This window comes from Rissa tridactyla, chromosome 5, assembly GCF_028500815.1.
Source record: "Rissa tridactyla isolate bRisTri1 chromosome 5, bRisTri1.patW.cur.20221130, whole genome shotgun sequence".
Lineage (NCBI taxonomy): Eukaryota > Metazoa > Chordata > Aves > Charadriiformes > Laridae > Rissa > Rissa tridactyla.
This window is the reverse complement of record NC_071470.1, coordinates 56,298,724-56,315,210: the sequence shown is the minus strand read 5'-3', so window position 1 is coordinate 56,315,210 and position 16,487 is coordinate 56,298,724. Positions and strand designations below refer to the sequence as shown.

The window sequence follows — 16,487 nt, the reverse complement described above, 5'->3', positions numbered from 1 at the left end:
CTAAAGAAAACGAAACTAGGTTCATTAGTATAGCAAAACCTATTGTTTGTATCGACTGCCCTAACTTTTCTCATCCTTTCTTTCCTGACAGGTTATTTCCTATTACATCTCAATAACGATTTTGAATCATTTCATCTTCATACCCCACACTTCAACTATAGAAAACTACACAAAAGCTTTAGAACAATTTTTGTATACCCTTGATCAGCAACACCATGCCCCCTTCTTAATTTTAACAGTGTTGTCTTTTTAATGGTCAGTCAGTAATAAGCAATTATGCAGCAATATAGAAAACACCTGACAGGAGTTTACCTTCAATTACACTATCTGCTGCAGGCATAGTCACTTTTTTGTTTCCTTTTTGCAATGCTTAGCGCAAGAAGGTCCTTGCTTGTCACTAGAGGACAAGCATTGCTGTATTGAAATAAATTGTGATAAGCACTGAGTTATCAGTGGTAATAGCAACGAGATGTTGTTCTGTCACTGTTCAGTCGGGCTCAAGTGTAGGGCACCAGCCTGACCTAAGGACTGCTGCAGTCAGTGAACCTAAAGAAGTACTACTTGATATTAGATTCTTCCTTGGGATTTTTTTTTTAATGCTCATTGAGGATGCAATGTGGACTATATTAACTTGTTAAAATAGCCTCGACCGTTTTGAGGATAGTTTAGCAAAATACAGGACTTTTGACTGAATTCCGCAAACAGTGAATCAGCTCATCGATACAGCCTTCACTGTTCAATCTAACTTCAGACACTTTGAGAATGATGATTTTTTTTTTCCCCTGAAAATTTTGATGCATCTTCACTTCCAGCTTATTCACTGGATGTTATGATGCCTGTATCTGACCTAAGGAATCAGATGGGCAGTAAATATTCACTGAAAGGCACAGCTTGACTTTTTTTTTTTTCTTAAATCTTAATAAATTCCCAAGTCTAATAACACAAGTTTCATTTCACTACACAGATCTTGCACTACAAAGCAGTTAGTGTGGAGACGTATGTGGAATTTCAAACCTGGGGTGCTTTCATATTGCTACAAACTGTTTCCTACCATATGAAATAGTTGTGTAACCCTTTTGAATGTAACTTCTTTATTTCACAGTACCTGTTTCTTGTGCCCCCTCTTTCCCTCCCCCCATTTCCATATAAAAACAGACAGCGAAAAAGCTCAAGTTTTAAGCCATATCTATGTTCATTGAGATTTGAACATTTGTTCAGGAACAATTCAGCCTGAACTACAGCATCCCTGAAGACTGAATTTGTCCTTTTTCAAGGCTAATTCTCTTCATCTTTAATAGTATTTGCTAAATATCATGGAAGAAAAACATAATTTTAGCTGTGATTTGTAGTTGTAGGTTGACTTTTCACGTAGGATGCTTTGACAAAAGAGAAAATTAAGGGGTAATAGAAAAGCAAGCTCTTCAGGATGTTAATCAGAATCAGTCTTCCTGTTAAATGTTTCCTCCCTCAGGTCTTGACAAGGTGATGGCTTTTAGAGGATGGAGGTTCTCAATATCATCTGTGCTGTACCAGATACCATGGCTTCTGTCAATCACTTGTGAGTTTGCCTTGCTTGCTGCAAACTGTAATAGATGATTATTCTGTCTACTGCAGAGAAACTGGCTCAATGGGCCTTTCTCTTCCTAAGCGTATGTCATCTTCCCGAGATAATTAGATGGTACATATCCTTTCTGACCTTTTGCTTCTGCTAGCCACCATTCCTTATTGCCACTCAGGTCAGAAAACCGAAGTATCCTAACCTTCTGGTACTCCTGAAGACTGAGTTCCTGATCATTTCTTGCTTGAAATGCATAAACAGCATAGAAGGTCTGAAAAAGGAAAGCCACAAGAAACAAAATCTGAATTCAGAAATGTAGCTACATCTTACCCTGTCATTGTGGGTATACATTCTGCATACAGAAAATATGCAATCATGTATATGAACCAGTACGCAACTATATGGTCTGCAAATGCTAGACAGACTACAATGAATAGGGCCAAAATAAAAACTAAAATTGAAGGATCTGGGGAATTCTGCATGGGGAGGAACGAACCAAGCTCTGAGACATCATCACCTTACTACACTAGTAAGGTTTTCAGCTCACACCAAGTTCCTGTTTCTGTCACGCCAAGTGGCCTTGGATTGGATGGAGAATTTTCCATCAAGGTTTCCTCACGGAGAATCACCTTTCCTAAAGCTCCTGTACTCCAGTGTGGCACACAGGTCACTTCTGTGCCTTGCTGATTTTGCGACAGCTTTCTTGTCAATGGTAAGTGGTAAAATCACGCAAACTGAGCTATTTTGCTGGTTCCTGCTCCGCAGGAGAACCTTGAGGCCTTGTATGCGGGGTCAGGTATTGCAATGGTGTGTTTTCTGCGAGACAGGACTGTGATTCATGGTTTAACTGATGATCTTTTCCTACCTCCTAGGTATTTAAGAAAGGCAAAGAACAGAGGATAACAAATTCCCATGTCATACTGGCAGATTAGTGCCAGTCTTTTCCGGTACAAGAGGAAGCCATTTCATTTATAAGCAGTATAATTCTAGATTTGAAATAGGAACAACAAGAAGACAGGCATGGTGTATATCATACATACATGCTGATCATCCATATCCTGAAAAGCATCAGTCCCTGTGCCATTAATTTTGGGATTTTCGGAGAAGCGAAGAGATGAGCTGCTGTCACTCTTCTTGTGCCCCAGACTTCTTTTGCTGCCGTCAGTAGAGGGTCGTGAAGAGACAAAGAGGCTGATATTATCAAAGTCATCATCACCGAAGCTGTTTTCTGCGATATCCTTTTGCGCTTTGGCTGGATTGTAAGGCCTCAGGAAGGAGGAATACACATACCCTTTGAGGACTAGACACCAGAATAAGAAGAGACAAAAGAAACAGCAAAATACTGCTAAAACCATTTCAAAACCAACCATTTTACGCAGCTGTCAGTATGACAGAGGCAAACAGATGGGGCCAGAATGAAAAGAAATCAATATCCCGAAGGGAAGCTGTTATTGGGATGTTTGTGCAAAGAACTTACTTCCTGTGTCAACAAGCCATCTGCTTGTACTTCCAAAGGGGTCCTTTTGCTCCACAACAGCCACCAGTTCTCCTTCATGTAAATCAATATCAAATTCCTGCGTGGCATTGCACTTGCGCTTGGCTTGGTATAGCAATTCTGTGTTGTACGTAGTCAACAGCTTGGACCTGTGGCCTTCTGTTTGACGTGGGGCTTCAAGCTGAAAAGCAAAACAGTTATTCACTGGGAATAATGCTGAGGCCATTTCTAGAGCAACATGGATGCATAAAAAACAGTGTATGCTGCATGTGGCAACCGACCCTACGTTTTTACACACGGATCATGGAATTACTTGAAAAAAGCTATACGTAACCAAATCTCCTTTGCAGATGCAGCAAGGACCTGTCCAACTGCTCTATTAATAGGTGAGCATTAAAGGACAGATTTTAAAGAAATGTAGGAATTTCACTAATTAAAGACCTCTTAGTCTGTCCTCTGCTCTCAAAGAGCCAGTGAGTGTATGTGAACTGACACTTGCTTAATTGGTTTTCCATAGCAATGATCTTTGAATTCCTATGTAGTATCACAAAAAAAGCATAATCCCAAAATTGGCTGAGGTGTGCTAAGGTCACCTAACAGCTTGCATGATAATGCATCAGGCAAAAAAAAAAAAAATCAGTGGTATCCAAACAGACTGCCTTTTGTGTGACGTCACCTTGCTAAACAAGGGCAAGGTCCTATTAACTGCTGGGAGCACATTCACTCAGAGTTTGGTTAGAGGGCAGGGAGGGAGATGCTGCACATCAAAGCGATCTTAATGTACCACAGAAGCAAGAGCACATGTGCCTTACTGATGCTAAAAGGAATCCTACAGCTTCTGCCGCTTCTCCTGTAAATCTGCACTTGAGTTTTTATTTTACTGTAAACCAGACTTCTAAAAGCTCTGGAAATGTCTGCTAAGATTGGGACTCAGGAGGACACAGATTTCCTGGTGGATTTTCTGAATCTTCTGCTGTGGGGGTGTCTGTGTGTGCATATGCGTGTAAACACCAGTACACATAACCACAGTGGAGAATGAGGAAAATGTGTTGTGAATTAGAAGACTAAGGCACGCTTTAAGAGTATTTAACAAAAGAAGTAATCAAAGTTTACATATACAACCTTAGAATTAACATGCAGAGATAATTTCAAGTGGATTTTCAAGATAATAACATGAAAACAGGGTGAAAAATCTTCAGAAGTTACGGGTCAATGGGACAGTTTCATTCCAACAAACTGATTCGGAGTCACAGTGAAGAGACCAAGCCCAAACCTCTAGGTGGCATAAAAATGGGTTTGTTTCAAAAGTAATCCGAAGAGGGTGCTTCATACACAATTCAGATGTATGGTACTCACTGGAGAAGGGACAGGTTTCTTTTTTTCCAGGCTCCATTTTCTCTCAATAAAGGTTGCACTGCTGTTTTCTTTTACAAAATTCAGCTTGTGAACCTCCTCCATCAACTGATTCTGCACTTCGCAGATGCTTGAGGAAGACAGCTGCAAACACAAAGGGGAGTTAGATCTCATGAACAAAATAGTAAGGAGAGTTGAGAGAGCAGATTTAGTATAATGGGCTGAATGCTAGGAATGAAGAAACCTGACAAGTCCCTGCTATTTTCTGCAGAGCCCATAGTGTGCTAGGTATAAGATGGAAAGAAAAGAAAGGTCCGTGCTTAAAGGAAGTTTCTAATGATTGCTATTAGATTTGAAAGAAATACTAATTTAAGATAAATCATTACAAAATATTCTAAACAGTGATGAAAATGAACAACCTTGCACTTATGCTACTGAGCCACCTGCTTTCAGATGCCAGTGTGCATCTCAGCAGCTATCAGAGTGGTCAATGTGCTGTAAGGCTTGGAGTAGTTTACCCTGCAGCTGTGTGTTTGTGCAACCAGGTGCTGCCACCAAGCTAAAAATCATTGGGTAAGCTGAAGCTCTGTCTGTAGCACTGGATAAGTACTTTTGGTCTATGCCTAGCCCCAAATGTATTTGCTGATGTAAACAAAAGAAAAAGAAGGTAATTCTGTACACAGAGCCTCACAGAAAACAATGCTCTCAGTGCAACAGCTTTCAAAACACGAAATGGTCAAATTACAGGGATGCAGTTTCTTCCTGTGGGAAAAGCCTTCATTTTCCCATTAAACAGCGCAGCTTTATGTTTTGATCCTGACCTTGGTTTCTTAATTTTTCAGCTGCCCCTGACTGTAAAATGCTGTGTTCAAGCCTTGATGGAAGGGAATACTCTAGAATTGCCTCACTACAATGTGTTTCTATCTAGAGTCTTGCTCAGGTTCAGGTGAGTGGATTTGGATGTGCGGAAGGCATTGTTGCAGCTGTGTTTCTCGGGGGGTTCAAGTCCTCTAGGCAAAAGTACAACAAAACTGAAGTATTGTAGGATTTTCACACAAAGTTAGATCAATTTCTCAACTTCAATCTCCAGGTAATGATCATAGTGCCCAGAAAGAGCAGAGTGGGCTGGAGGAACTGATGTCCTGTGTAGCTCAGACAGGCATCTTTGATACTTTTAGCTACGTTAAGTTAAATGCTTTGAACTTTCTAAAAATGCCAATGTAGACAAAGTTACCCCTTACTGCCTAGAGATGCTTGCAGGAGCTTCTGCAGTATACTTGGGTTTAAAAGTTCGTGTACTTTCTTAGAATTCCCCTTCCTGTGTTTTCTGGGCTATTAAGGGTAGATGCTCAGAAACACAGACTAAAATGCTAGCAGCTGCCTCCTTTTTGCCTGACTGTAATGTCCTTGCTGTTACTATCATGCTAGCAACTGGAACAGCTGCATTGGAACCATTCTTGATGAAAAGTCCAGGCCTGACAAAACTGAAGCTCACAATTTAAGGTTTGCTGAGCTTGCAAGGAAAAAAAAAACCCAAACCTGACTGTGCCTAGCAGAACAAACAAAATCAATGTAGCTTGTAGGTATGCGTCCCGCATAACTCTAGCCAAATCATACAGAAAGAAAAAAGACAAATAAAGGCAGAGCTACACCTGGTTTTAATGTACTTACTGGAACAGGCACCACCACAGCCGAATTTGATTGAAGTGCTGCAGACATAATATTCCTGAGGAGGGTGATGAAGCAATGCAGGCAGTTCAACACAATCTTTTTGGCTGCTGTGTTGAATACCTGAAGTTCTTCCACTAACTGTGCATTTAGAGCCTCATAGTCTTTCTTTGCCAGGTCCAGCTCTTCTCCTGTTGACCTCTGAAGGTAGCTGTTGTAGTCCAACAACTTGTCATAGCGCTTCTGGATGAGCTTCTGTGGGCCTGAAAACAAGGCTTGTAGCGCTGAGAGAGGAGACAAAACAAGTTTGTCCAGCTGAGCCATCTGGAAAGGTATAAAACAGACCTACTTATTACTTTATTCATGCAGTTCTTCGGACCCAGTAACAGGTTAAGCCTGATGGTAGCCCATCTAGTTACTCTTCACAAAGCATTGCTGTCAGAGGCAGCTTCAAGTAGGGTCTAGCATGAGTTAGAATCTCCTCCACAACATTGCAAAGGAGAGGTAACAGTTTTGCAGCTTAAAGTGTCTGGTAATGGTCCCTTGGAGCAAGCAGCCTGCGGTACTGCCCTTAGTCTGTTACCACTGAGGAAAAACTGGGCAAGGATCAGTGAAGTGGTCCAATGAAACTGGGATTTTCATAATTGGAAGGCCCATGCCAATATACAGTCTAGAGGCAATGAGGTCTTGTTAAATGGCAGTCTTGCAGTCTTCAATGCTATCAAAGCTTTTTTTTTTTTTTCCTGGAAACAGCTGTAACTCAATTCCTGTTTAAGCAAACACAAACAATCACTTGATTTGATTAAATTATGTTATGCTTGTTGGTTTTATCTCTAGTAATCAACAAAATTAGACACCTGGTAAAAAAACAAGGTCTTTTTCAGACTTTTCCATTAGTCTCTAATTGTCTCAAGGGATTAATATTGCATGAAATAAAATTTATTTTTTTAAGTCACTTGTTCAAATACAGCATAGGCTTGTAGTGAGTGAAACTCATCATGTTATTAAAGCTCTTGGACATTCTATGTGAATTAAGTTGTTGGGCTGAATGTGAGAATAAAAGAGCATCTGTCTTTCCACCCTCTGTAACACACTACAGTTGAGGACAGATCCATTTTAGCACCAGAATTGCTCTCCCAAGGCCAAGATGATGTATGCTGGCTAGATAATTCTTACTTTACTTCCACCTGAAAAACTGGGCTGTTTAGTGAACCAATTTTTGATGTATGAAGAAAACAATTTTTCCAAACTGCTAGACCTGATTTCTGGAAGAGAAGAGGCTATTGTGGATATCTGCCGTAATATTTTCCCTAAAATATAATGAGAGAGGAAAGTATTCGTTATTGACAAATGCACAAAGGTAAAAAAAAAAAGAACCTGAGTCCATTGCTGAGATCTCCATTGATAAAACTCTTTTAAGAAAACATGTGAAGAACACTATGCTCAGTGAGAAAATCTACTTATTGTGCAATGTCAGGAGAAAAGTTTTTTTAAAAAAACCTTATAGAGAATCCTTTTAATCTTGTAAATCCAGGACACAGAAATAAATAGGAAATAAGTAGAAATTAACATGGTCAATAACAATGTCCACAGTTAACACAAATAAGATTAAGATTTATTTTTTTTTTAAATTACATAGACCTTTAGAATAGCTGGTCACGAGCCAATAGGGGTTACAATTTTTTTTTCTGAAGAAAAGTTTTCTGTTTCATCTATTGTGGAATTGCTTCTGCCTTTCTTTGATGTTTCTGAATATGGGGACATCTTCCATACTGGACACACTCACCACTGCAATGATAGAGGGGGATACTCTTCTGCACTTTATGCACTCAGTCATTGTAAAGACACTGAAAGTATCTTTCTGATTGAGATTAATTTTTGAGATTCTTTTCAAATGCGGGAACTCCAAAGGAAAGGAAATACAACATCTTAGTTCCCTGTCATTATCTGGGAGGATGTGGTCTGTCAAAGATCCTTCTGTTTCTTGGCAGACTCCATTTTCAGTGTTTTGGAAAGGATTGAATGGCTCTATTTTAGTGTGCACAAACCTAGGAAAGTTGAAGAAAACCTCCACCTCTGAATTTTTCCAGCTCTAGTAACTGTTTGAAAAAGCAGCCTGCCCCATTTTGAAGAGACATTTTAATCTACCTTTGTAGAGCCAGGCATTAGAGTTCATTTGGACCCTGAAGGCAAGAGACTACTTGAAAATTTATTACCTTTTTTTTCTTACATTGCTTTTTAATTTCTATGGGCTATATTCAGATTTTTCATGGTTTCCCTATATGAAAGATAGTAACTTACTTGAGAAAAGGTAATAAAGCTGAGATTTTCACAGATCTATGATTCCAGGAGCTAACAGTTCATGAGTACAACAAAGACGACAAAAGTGACTCTAAAACTGCAAGTGCTGGTAACAAAAGTAGCAAAGCAAAGATCTACTGCTCTTGACTGAAGCTCAGGTGAAACATGCAAATTTAGCACAAAGATTTTAGTTTAAACCCAGGAATTTAGCTTGAGAAGTTTTCTTCAGCTCTTCTAGGGAAAAACACAGTGCACTTACACTGAATTTTATCTTATTTCTTTCAGAAACTCATCCAAAAAAACTGCTCATCTTTCCCAATGGATTCCTAAGGTTTCTTGCTGTTTTCTGTCCCAGTCTTCCTCACATACACCCGTTTTCTCACACGTACGGATAGCTGTGTAACACTGGACATTGCATAAACTTACAAGGTCTTCACAGAGATTTGCAGTGTTGTTCCGTTTTTTCAAACAGTTGTTGACTTCGCCATCTTTGTCTTGCAAGATTTCCTGAAGCCCAATTATATTGTGTGAAGCGAGATGTATGGAATCCTAAATGAGAAGATGGGAGGAAGACGAAACTGTATTATGATCTGTTGTAATATACTGCATTCACTCGTGCAGATGCTGCAATAATACTGATGGAATCAGAAATATTTTCCATCTCTGACATGTTTGTTGTTTCTGTGCGCTTTCCAGCCATTGTGGGATTGTTTACTGTGATAATATTTTCCTGTGCTTTGTCTATTTTCAATGTAAATATTTAAGAATCAAGTTGTTAATGTTCAACTGAAGAAATTATGCCCCAACCTAATGAATGTCCCAGTGGAAGTTAGCTACTCCTCAGCAAGAAGCCAGTTCAAGACCCATACATACTTCAAAGGCCTCTTTTGGAGGACTAAGTGGGACTACAGTGGTGTATTTCACTTACTCTGAATTTTAATGAAGTGTGCATCCGTTTGCATAAGGAACTGTCAACACCATTCCAGGCAACAGGCCTTGTTGCCTGAGCCCACAGGCCTTCCCCTGTTTGCTGAACCAAACGAGGTGCATTTGTGATAAGCTCTGGCCAGCTGGCTATTGACATTACCTACCTTTCAAACAACCTTCGTGTCCGGTTTGGGCACACTTACACTTTGAAGGGCCTCATTCCATCTACAAACTTGGCAAGTTGTCCATGAGAGGGAAAAGTTGATCAGTTATGAGCCAACCCACATCTTCAGAGAGGAGGATTAAAGCGAAGACATTTACAGCCGTTGAGCATTGTATGTGTCTAATGCTAGCCCTCAACACAACCTAGCAACAGGATAAAGGAAGGAATCCTCAAATCCAAAATATGTATTTTATGACATTTTATTTCACGTGTCTGCAACTCAGTTCTTCCATTTTTAATGAGAGGCAGTTGGTGCTCCACTGCAGCAGGTGTGCATGACCCATATGACGGCTTCACAATGATCGAAAGTCATAACTGCGCCACCAGACAGCACCTTCTGTTCTGCACTGCTCCCAGGCTCCATGGAGCCTGCTCGTGTAAGGGGAAAAATGCAGAAGTGTGGGCTTCAGAACTTCTTTGCCATGGGCTCAGTAATGCAACAGCAGCACAGCACATTTATTTAGTATTGTGATGTAGACAGGTCTACCTATAAATAATTCGGTGTTGCCTAATGAGTGGCAGAAATGTGTGTGGAACTGGTTATGGGCGTGGTTTGTGGCCACAGATTTCAAAAAGGCCTGTACCCACCTGTAGATGTTGTGAGGAGAGTGAAATATTCTTCACACACGATTTCACGGTCTTCTCTAAACATCGGAACAACTTTTCTTCCTTATTAAATGTTTGATCTTTCACCTAAAATAGATGTTTGCACTGTTATTTTGGCAGCCCAAAAGAGCCTGGCTAATGAAAGAAACATCCAGAGCGCTGCTGGAAAAATCCCAAACCTTCCCTGAACTCCTCCCTTTGAAAACAGAACAGATCAACCCCTAATCTCCAAGCCCTGGTTTTAAACCAAGGAAAGTCAAAGGCACAGAGCAACGTGACAGAGAATTTAATTTTTAATCCTTGTGAAAGCAGAGAGTTGCTCTATTAAAAGTGCACCTACGTGTGCCAATAAAAGTCTTAATTTTCTGTATGTCGTCTCTCCATTTGAGGAAACAGTGGTGAAAATTTTAAGGTATTTTTATGTCATGGCATTACTTTGCTGGGTGCTTATTTGTGGGTGATGGGGAGATTTCCCCCAGGCAGGCTGTAGGTGGAGCTGTTACCTCTAGAGCAATGTCAGCTCTTCAGCTGGAAACCTCAGCAGCTGGAAATAGGCTTGTACTACTTTTATATGTTAGCTGAAAAAACCCTGAAAACATGTTTATTTCTGCCTACCTTTTACTTGAGGAATTTGAGAAATCTCACATCTCGTTTTCAGTGGTCTTGCTGTAAGGGTCGCAGCGTGTTTCAGAGATGTGAATTGGGAACTTTCTTAGTCCAATTAAGCAGGAGAGAGGGCTGAATCTTTAACAGATGTATCCTGATTCTAAAATTATTCTCAAATGTTTTAAGCTTAATTAAAAAACAAAACCAAAAAAAACATAAACCAGAAGCTTCTAAAGGAAAAAAAAAAAAGAAAAATCACATCTCCTCTTAATCAAATTTAATTCCCTGTTTTTCTCTGGTTTTACAGCCTTGCTGGTGTCCCATTCTGAATACAAAAATTTCCACTGTACAAATAAATGAACAGAAAAAAGAAATGTGGGTAGTTTGCGTCACAGAAAGGGGGAAACCACTGTTAAAAAAACAAAATAGGAAAAACCGGCACGTATCTTGTAGAGTCACATCTAGAAAGGCAAGTGACCTTGTATAATCAGCCATCTCATGCAGTGAGGTGCACTGGATATAATTTTCAAGGTCAGTTGTAATTGATTTTCTTTGAGATTTAGATTTAAGCTTTCCTGAAAATGTTTATCCTGATAGGTTTTGAATTACAACCTCGAAATAATGAAGGAGTGTTTTATTTTTGGCCAACAAACACCTGTCGAGCTTGTCACAGGGTTCTTTGCCTCTGGTAGTTTTGACTGCTAAGGTTCAAGGTCCTTTACACACGTAGAGGCAAACCCCACGGCCTTTCCTAATTAGAAGTATTGCTATCTTCCTTGGTGGGTTCAGAACCTGAATGTTATGGTGGGGAGCAAGATGGACTGAACATGTTCTCAGCACTGACAATAATTATTGCTGGTCTACCCATAAAATGCTGATCTCGGGCCAAGTTTCACAAAACTACGAGTCAGTCCTCTCTGCTGCAGACCAGAAGTTTGAGAAGCTCTTAGATAAAAAAGGAAAAGGTGGAGAACACATTACGTTATTTTCTATTTCAATCACAAAGGTCTTTCCTGTCTTCTGTGACAGTCAGAAAATGACTTTATAAATGATGCAGAAAAAAAGCAACACCACAAACTCATTTTTCAACATGTTTTAAAAAATGCCCAGTGCAAAAGCAGAACCGAAGCTGTCAATGCAAATCTGCCGTGGGATGAGTAAGTACCTGAGGTTCTCCCCCCGTCAGTATTTTCAGATGGCTGGTGACCCTCTTGGATTTCTTGCTAATGGAATGGATATTCAGTCGGGAAAACTTTTCTTTAAGGGATTCATCATCATCGTTCCTCTTATACTTCAGCACTGCAAACAGAGAATTTCGTGACACTAATAATCTGTATTTGCAGGGCTTTTCACAGGGACAGGCACACAAATATGAAACCATTTGAGAGCAGACACTTTGATGTCACTTGCCGTAATCTTGTGTGAAAATGCTTGAGACGATGAAAACCCTGTTCTCAACACTAGCCTTGGGAAGAGTTAGGGCTTCAATGTGGTAAGTCTACGAGAAATATTACTATCACTGCATCTTATCAGTGTTTGCAACTGCATTACAGACAATGAACATGGATATAACATGAGTTCTTTCATCATTTTCATATTTCTGGAGTTACCAGTCAGATAACGTATCTGGCTGAGGACACGTGACATCAAGGCATCTGTTACCTTCTTGAAACCCAGCGTATTACACAACTTGGGTAGCAACAGCCAAAACTGTTGTAGTGATACAACTGGAGTTGAAACCTCTCTTCTAATTGCCAGCTCAAATTTACAAAGACAGAAGAATTTACTGTGCGTTTTTCTTACCTAAATCTTTCCTCCTTTTAAGTTCATTGATGTTCACATTAATGTTTTTCATAGCAAAAAGGGCGTTTTGTAGCACCTTGTGGTCAGGGTGAGAAGCAGGAGTTGAATTCAAGAGTTCACAGAGTAGCAAGGGATATTTCATCACCCGTTGCACCGGTTTGATCATCAGGGATCCCATGTCCATTAGATTTGGCTTTCCTCTATAATTTATATCAAAAAAATTGTCACATAAGGAGAAACTCCTTGAAGACAAAAACTTATTATTTCTGTCTACTCATTGAAGCTGCTGCCTTTTATATCCTTCAGTTGAGCTTTCAACTACAGAAAATTTCAAGACCAGAGCAGTGCTTTGCACTGAGTCATGGAAGTGCAATTACCACTTAAGTCAAAAAAAAAGATACATCTGTCAGGGAACATGGGCCATTGTAAAAGAAACCTTCCTCTCACCCCCTCAATGAGAAATACACACCGGGTCTGAGTTTTCTGTATTTTCAGCAATCTGCCAGATTATTGCTTAGACATTACCTCTGAAACAGTCCCATTCAGTCTGAGGGTGTGTGTGGTACAACTTACACAGCACAACACCGAGGAAGGGAGATGTAGGTGGAAGAACAAATAACAGGAAGTTTGAGAAATGCATGTGAGCAGGGTTATTACATCCTGCTCTAGCCCCTCAGGCTTAAAATTGCAATATCTCCCTGCTGCGAGTAACTGGGATGCCCATTCATGGCTGCTTCCCTTCTCTCAACATCTCTCAACTCACCACAATGACCCTTAAGCTTTACTGTCTTTTACGGTTTTTCTTTGCTGGCTGACAGTAGGCTATTTCTAACGATGTCTGAGCTTCCAAAGGGTATCAGATCCAGCCTGGGGAAACACTGAACATACAGGATGTTCACCCAGGCTTGATCCAACCTGCTGGAAGTCACCTTAGACAAAGGCAAAGCAGGCAGCTGCCTGGGGTGGCAGGAGGATGAGGGTAGGAAAGTCACAGCTTCCAGCGTGGGTACAGGAACGCTCTGCAGCTCCAGGCTTGATCCCCGCTGGCTCGGCAGGGGCAGCAGAGCAGCTTCCCCAGGCACCTGAGCGGCTCAGGCCATCAAGACCACCTGAGGTCTCTGACCCCCATGCGAGGGACTTACCAGCCAGCTGAATTCACGCTCCAGCCCCACGCTGGGCAAAAGCCTTTTCTCGCCCTCTCTAGGCTTGAAGGGGAGAGGCTGTGCAGTTCACAGGCTGTCACAACAGCCTGGGAGAAAACAGGGGAAGGGCAGGACCAAGCCACACGTGCCTTCGTTACCTTTCACATGGTGATAGAAACATGTTGTTTCCCCAGAGTAGGTAACACCAGGTGGCCAAGCTCTAGGGCCAGGGCCAGCTGCTAGTGAGGCTCCAGCAGCAGGATAGACATGTTCATTGCCTCTCCTCATTAGAGCACGCTCCTGAGCAAACCAGGCAACGCTCTAGCACCCGTGGCTGGTACGAACTACCTGTGACTCCCAGACCTCCCCTTTGAAACTGAGCATGAGCCGTTGGTAACAGCGTGAAGGGCAGTAATGCAGAGCAAGCTTTCCATTTGCATGCCTGAAAAGGCTGCTTTGGAGGAGAAAAGGTTGTTCAACGATGACTATGCAAGAGTTAATGCTAGGCGAAGAAGGATTTGTGCATATGGAAAGATGGAATAACACAATGTAGAAGGAAAGTACAGAAAACAGGGAACAGCCACTTGGTTTTGCAGGCTGACATCTATTGTTTTGTGCAGTAGGAAGAGTAAAAGAGAAAAAAAAAGCTTTCATTCCCACTTTTATATGTATAAAAAGTACAAGAGCCAATCCTTACTGCTGACTAATTAACTAACAATTTCAATGCCTTTGAGAAGAGACATCTGCATATTTAAACCATCTCTCTCACACAGGCATTATCTGTAAAAAAGTTCTGCAGGAAAAAAAATTAACAGTAGATGCCTTTTAAGGCTTCTTGATGTCCCCAAACCTTCTCATCATTTCAATCCCCCTCATTTCCCCTGTATCCTACATTAAATATAGAGAGCTATTTTCCCTTCTTTCAGCTTCTGGCAGCAATAATGAAAAAAAAAATCTTAAATTGTTATTGTTTTCTCTGAAAAGCCCCATGAATGCAAAACTATAAAAGCTGCCTCATGAATGGAAAAATCTTCAAGTGTCTTCTCTTTATATAGTTGCACTTTGGACAGCTGCCCAAGTGATAAACAGCCCTCTGTTCGCATATCTGCATGACACAGTCTTGCAATATGGTTTGAGAGATAGTAGGTTTGTTATAAGATAATGACTCCCTGGGGCACTAAATGCCACAAAGTTCAACTCATCTAATTCTCCCCAGCAAGATTAGCTGATGATTGCCACTTTCCCTGGACGAGTCCCGTTTGCAATGCACCCCGTTAGGACGCAGCCGGCCGCCGGGCAGGACATGGCCTTGCCACGCGACCGAAACAGGCGAGTAATGGCTTGTGACATCTATTGTGCAGAAAATTAAGTTGATAATTCATTTGTGATGCTATTTCAGCCTTCCCCCCGCCATGTTATTGTGAATTTAGTGAGAATTCTAGGTCATACGTAGCTGTACTAATCTCATCACAAATTATTACCATAGCTCTGTAGTAAATGCAGCTGGCTTAACTGCAGTGAGTTTCACAGCATACCCTTCCTCCCTCCTCCCAACACAACCAAGTCACAAACGCAGAAAGATTCCCACCTGTTTGAAAAACACATGGTGGTAAGCTGTGCAAAGACAGGTGATTCAGGATTTAGTTTCGTTTGCTCGCATTACCCAGCAACTAGGGCCAGCGGCAAACACGCGAGCCAGTATGGTACAGCAGGGCTGAGGCCGGTGTCATGTTCAGCTTGGCAGTTTTGGCGTGGTGTGCAAGCATCAGAGGCTGCAGCGCGACTTAAAAGTCTCGGGCTTCATGGTTTACTGTGCGCGAGTTCATTTTACTACAAGACGTGCAGGGCAAATAATTCACTGTGCCATAAGACCTTATGCAAACCCAGGGAATTCACTGAGGCTGCACAGTTGTTAAGCCAAGCAGAATTTAACCTATCGAGCTGCTGGCAAAGGGCAGCACTGTCTGGTATTTATGTAATTGTTTTCTCGATCATGCTTGAATGAAAAGCAATCTGGGAGCAGCAACATCACAGACCGTTTGGGGTGAGTTACGCTGTATTTTCCAGTTCAATGTTAACCAGATTTTTGGGCGTGGTGCTGCCCAAGGGCTGCTGAGACTCTGCAACCTCGAAGCTGAGTTGCAGGTGATGGCATTTCTGAGTGCCCTGCCGGTCAGCGGGGAAGCCCAATGCCACCGCACCATGGGAGGTACCCAAGCCCAAGAGGGTCCCGCAGCTAAACCTGGCTTATCACACTCTGCACAGCTTTATAAGAGCAAGTTTAAATACTGAAAGTGAGTTGTATCCTACGCTCCACTGGAAACTGAAGGAGAAAACTAGGCATTCACTTCTGATAGGGTTACACAAGGCAGAGCAGTAGCAGCCAGTCTTGTGCTATTTCTATATGCGTTGCTGTCTCACATGATCTTACTGGGACTCTGGGTATTTTCTTCCTCTTGAAGCCTCGCTCCTTGGGAGACAGGAGCATACAAGAATGCCCCTTATCAAAACAAAATGCAGAAAAACTATTTCCTGTCATAGACTAAAGCTTAAAAACCCCAACTGTAGAATTTCAACATGCAAATCCTTCAAAGTCTATTTTACACTGATCTTATTTATAACATGCAATTGACAGATTAACAAATTCTCTGACTTTACGGGTGTTCCTCTCCTACCAATATAGAGCACACTTGCTCCTCTTTTCTCTCTTAACATCTGTCTGGGGTTGTAATAATTTTCTTCAGTTTAGCTAACCCCTCCTCTAACCTCTCCCTCCAGGTGACTTCAGGAGATCCTGCCTTTCAA

General features: G+C 41.3%; 1 protein-coding gene across 1 annotated transcript in view; it reads right to left on the bottom strand.

Annotated features, from left to right (window-relative positions):
- Positions 1 to 1,643: 1,643 nt before the first annotated feature.
- ARHGEF38 (Rho guanine nucleotide exchange factor 38) overlaps positions 1,644 to 16,487 on the bottom strand; it is a 36,016-nt gene continuing 21,172 nt past the window's right edge. The window contains exons 6-14 of the mRNA XM_054203158.1: positions 12,541 to 12,740; positions 11,903 to 12,036; positions 10,114 to 10,218; positions 8,802 to 8,924; positions 6,078 to 6,398; positions 4,410 to 4,550; positions 3,036 to 3,234; positions 2,599 to 2,858; positions 1,644 to 1,829 (exon numbers count right to left, since the gene is read on the bottom strand). Coding sequence (XP_054059133.1) covers positions 1,644 to 1,829; positions 2,599 to 2,858; positions 3,036 to 3,234; positions 4,410 to 4,550; positions 6,078 to 6,398; positions 8,802 to 8,924; positions 10,114 to 10,218; positions 11,903 to 12,036; positions 12,541 to 12,740 — 1,669 coding nt within the window. The remainder of the gene's footprint in view (positions 1,830 to 2,598; positions 2,859 to 3,035; positions 3,235 to 4,409; positions 4,551 to 6,077; positions 6,399 to 8,801; positions 8,925 to 10,113; positions 10,219 to 11,902; positions 12,037 to 12,540; positions 12,741 to 16,487) is intronic.